The sequence below is a fragment of the Alosa sapidissima genome, chromosome 13 (genome assembly GCF_018492685.1).
Source record: "Alosa sapidissima isolate fAloSap1 chromosome 13, fAloSap1.pri, whole genome shotgun sequence".
NCBI lineage: Eukaryota > Metazoa > Chordata > Actinopteri > Clupeiformes > Clupeidae > Alosa > Alosa sapidissima.
The window spans coordinates 23259986-23264985 of NC_055969.1; the positions used below are offsets into that span (position 1 = coordinate 23259986).

A 5000-nucleotide genomic window follows, 5' to 3' on the forward strand; every position below is an offset into this window, starting at 1 on the left:
TTACTGCTTGAAAGCCAACAGGGCTGCACCATGTTAGGAGAGAAGAGGGGGGGGTTAAAGCAGGCCATCGTTTTTGTTTTGATTTGATTTGTGGATGTGTTTCTGTATAGAATTGATCGCCTCGTCCCTTAGGGCAGTAGTTAATGATTTTATACAGAGCGCTCTGAATGTCATTAAAGGAGGTTGCTGCACAACATGCAATTGATCATACATCTCCGAATGACCAGTGATTTGCACTTACTGTTTCCTATGAGTAAAGAGTAGCATTAGGAAATATTGATCATTCAGAACAGCATCACATCATCAGTATAGAGTAGCATTAGGAAACACTCATTCAGAACAGTATTGGACTCAGAAGAGAATACTAGCATATTATGTTTTAACTGAATTCTATATCTGTTTTAAAGCAAATGTAATGACTTTGGCTTGTGCCTTCACCCCTCCAGGAACTCATGCAAAGTGAAGAAGTATGATAATCAGGCCTTGGTCCTGGATGTGTGCAATCAGGTAAGGGATTACGTAAATTGCTGTGTACAGTACATGAACACACACACACACACACACACATTACACACACACACACACACACACACACACACACACACACACACACACACACACACACACACACACACACACACACACTCAAACACACACACACACACACACACACACACACACACACACACACACACACAGTCATTCATGCACCCATAGAATGGGAGAGGAGAATGTACACACACAATACTGTCCTTTAAACAAACACAGTCACTTGTGCACTTATACTGTTAGAGAGAGAGGGAAGGAGTGCAGGGTGCAGAAAAGAGAGAGAGAGGGGGAGAGAGAGAAAGATAGAGGGAGGGAGAATGAGTCTGTGAGAGGACAGAGAGAGGGAAAGATAGAGAGGGAGAATAAGTCTGTGAGAGGACAGAGGAAATAGGCAGATAGAGGGAGACAGAGAGAAAAGGAGAGATAGAACTCAATAGTGATAGAGGAGAGATTAGAGAGGAGAAAGGAGAGAGGGAGAGAGAGAATGAGAGAAGGAGGACAGAGAGGGAGAGATAGAATGAGACAAGGAGGACAGAGAGGGAGAGAGAGAATGAGGCAAGGAGGACAGAGTGGGAGAGAGAGAATGAGAGGGGGACAGAGAGGGAGAGAGAGAGGAGGATAGAGAGGGAGAAGGAGAGAAAAAGAGAGAAGGACTGGGAGGGAGAGAGAAAAAGAAAGAAGGACAGAGAGGGAGAGAGAGAATGAGAGAAGGATGACAGAGAGGGAGAGAGAGAAGGAGGACAGAGGGAGAGTGCTGGTCCATGTGGAGGAAAAGTGGGTGACGCAGTGGATCAGTGCAGCAGTCAGCTCAGACCAGCTCCCATCATGCACTGCTGCTACTGCTACTGTGACTCAGCACAGCCCCCCCCCCCCCCCCCCCTTAAAAACACACACACACACACATACACACATTCACGTCCGCTTCCCAAAGAGTGGATCAGTGCACTGGATTACCAGCAATGCAGTGCTGAAGACATTCACACACACATACACACACACACACACACACACACACACACACACACACATACACACACACACACATATACACACACACACAACTGAGCACACACACAATAAGATACAGCAGAATACACACACACACACACAGCAGAGCACACACACAATAAGATACAGCAAAACACACACACACACACACACACACACACACACACACACACACACACACACAGCAGAGCACACACACATTAAGATACAGCAGAGCACACACATGCACACACACACACACACACACACACACACACACACAGCAGAACACACACACAATAAGACACAGCAGAGGACATACACACATACACACACACACACACACACACACACACACACTATTCAGGAAAGCGTAGGAGATTGGGGGAGACAAACAGATGAGAGATGGAGAGATAGGTAAGAGAGATGGAGAGACTGTTTATATGACTCAGCATAGTGCACACACACACACACACACACACACACCCATACACACACACACACACACACACACACACATACACACACAGCAGAGCACACACACACACACACACACACACACACACACACACAGCAGAACTGTGGCTGTTTCTGGCAGCTAGTCCAGGTCATGTGACTTAGCTGAGCTCACATGCCTCAGAGTGTGGCTCTGCCTCGTGCACACACACACCGTGGAAGCAGCCCTGGAGGAGACACACACACACACACACACACACACACACAGACACACACACACACACACACACACACACACACACACACACACACACACACACACAGACACACACACACACAGACACACACACACACACACACACACACACACACACACACACTGTGGGAACTAGGCTGGAGAAGGTACACACACACACACACACACACACACACACACACACACACACACACACACAGGAAGACAAGATAAGTAAGACAGAGAGAGAGAATGTATTTGCATATGCATCGATATTTCACATGGATGCACTTGTGGATGGACCTGCAAGGAAGCATGCAGACAACTCACACACACACACAAACACACACGCATGCAAAAACAACCTATTTTCAGACACACACACACACACACACACCCACACACACACACACACACACACACACAGACACACAAACACACACACACACACATGCAAAAACAACCTATTTCACACACACACACACACACACACACACACACACATTCCCTGTCGAAGCAGATGGATTGCTCCCTACATGTGTGTTATTGCTCAGGGTTGGATGGCTGCCTGATCAGTCGGAAGACAGAGAGAAACAGGGAAAGAGAGGGGGGGGCATATGAGTGTCCCCAACACCACCCACATACTGCCATTAAAAACATAAAAAATGGAGGATGAGGTTAAGAGAGGGAGCAATTCCCACTCTGTGTAGCGCTCACTTCAGGTAAAGCAACTGTGCCTGGTGGGCAGATCCGTTATTATCTGAGAGGAGCCGTGTATTATCTGAGAAATCAAAATACAACATCAACGGATCCCATATTTTCTAGATATGTGTTAGTTAATCCTCTAGATGAATATGTTTTAGTTTATTCTTTTTTTTATGTATATTTTTTGGGGCTTTTTATGCCTTTTAATGATAGGACAGTGGAGAGTGACAGGAAGTGAATGGGAGAGACAGCAGGGGTGGAATCCAGAAAGGACCACGGGGCGGGAATCAAACCCAGGTCGCCGGCGTACGGTGCAGGTGCCCCAGCCAGTTGCACCACGGCTGGGGCCGTTTTAGTTTATTCTTAGTTGAATATGAATTTGTTTGTATATAATGGTCAGGATGACAAACCATGTGGCCTGAAGCGTAATTAGGACCTGAACCCTATTCCTGACCCTCCTGTAACCGGGGTTGTGCACAATTCGAATTGCAATTCTGCTTCCTGTTTGCTACCTCAATTGTGAAATTCAAGAATTGAATTGGAATTTAAGAGCCGGTTTCAATTCAATTCTGGAATTTTTGCACAAGCCTGCCTGTAACCAGGATGTTGTTCCATCTCTGTTTTGTTGTTGTGCTGTGCGACCGATCAGGAGGAGGGTTCTGAGGAGAGCCAGGTGCCCGAGATCACCCACCGGGTCCGCCACGCCACTGACGAGGAGAAGCTGGCCTCCACCGCCAAGAGCCACAAGGGGGAGCTGGAGAGCGAGCTGTCCGACTGCTCCAAAGGCTCTTCAGGTGGCAAGACCAAAACGGTTACCGGTGAGTGGACAGACTCATTCCTCAGCGCACTCACTGGCTTGTGGTCACTATCACTGATGTCCCTGCGGGTCATTATAACTGATGTCATCCCTACTGGTCATTATAACTGATGTAATCCCTACTGGTCATTATCACTGATGTCATCCCTACTGGTCATTATCACTGATGTCATCCCTATGCACTCATGAAACACACATCCTCTCGGTCATTACACTACTGAGCATGCTCAGTACAATCCCAGCCCAGAGCATGTCCAGGTCTCCACATGATGGAAGAGGGTTTCAGTGGAACCCAGAACACGTCTACGTACTGTAGAACCCCTACATTCTATCCAGAGGGTTTTGGTGGAACATGTAAACGTCTTGTAAGGATTCTATCCAGGCTGTTTCAGTGGAACCCATAAGGCATCTACGTAGAACCCCTTCTTAGGATTCTATACAAGCAATATTTCTAGCTGTCAAGTAAAAGTTTTTAGTAGAACTTTAGGCCATTAGTCTAGGAGCTTTCTCCACACTCCCTTACTGAGACAAACACACGCACACTACCTTACTGAGACACACACACACACACACACACACTCCCTTACTGAGACAGTTGGGTGCGAGGCGAATCCACACACACGGTTCTTTGTTCAGCGGGAGGTTCTGATGGTCTGTTCCAGTCCATTATGCAAACAGAAGCCTACACAGAACCGGCCTCTTATGTGACCCATTATTCTCTTCTCTCTCTCTCTCTCTCTCTCTCTCTCTCTCTCTCTCTCTCTCTCTCTCTCTCTCTCTCTCTCTCTCTCTCTCTCTATCTCTCACCCCCCCCTCTCTCTGTCTCTTTCCATCTCCCCCCTCTCTATCTCTCTGTCTCTCCCTCTCCCCCCCTTTCTCTGTCTCTCTCTTTCTGTCTCTCTCGCTCTCTCTCTTTCTTTCTGTCTCTATCTCTCTCTCTCTCTCTCTCTCTCTGGACGGTAAGAGGTGAATAGGCTCTCTGTTCTTGTTGAAGAGGCAGACTGGGCAAATAGTCCCCTTTGATTTGGCCCAGCTAACAGCACTGAGTGTAGCAGCACAGGCCAGCAGGCCAGCAGGCTCCTCCACTAATACTACTGCACAACATGAGATGAGAGAGACCAAATGGGGTTGGCAGAACAGATGCGGGGACACTGCACACACACACGCACGCACACACACACACACACACACACACAAACACACACGCACACACACACACACACACACACACACAGACACACACACACACAC

The 5000-nt window shown here is 47.6% G+C and overlaps 1 protein-coding gene across 1 annotated transcript in view; it reads left to right on the plus strand.

Annotated features, from left to right (window-relative positions):
* tacc1 (transforming, acidic coiled-coil containing protein 1) overlaps positions 1 to 5000 on the plus strand; it is a 29549-nt gene that overhangs the window by 16164 nt on the left and 8385 nt on the right. Inside the window, exons 2-3 of the mRNA XM_042058898.1 lie at positions 443 to 507; positions 3582 to 3750. Coding sequence (XP_041914832.1) covers positions 443 to 507; positions 3582 to 3750 — 234 coding nt within the window. The remainder of the gene's footprint in view (positions 1 to 442; positions 508 to 3581; positions 3751 to 5000) is intronic.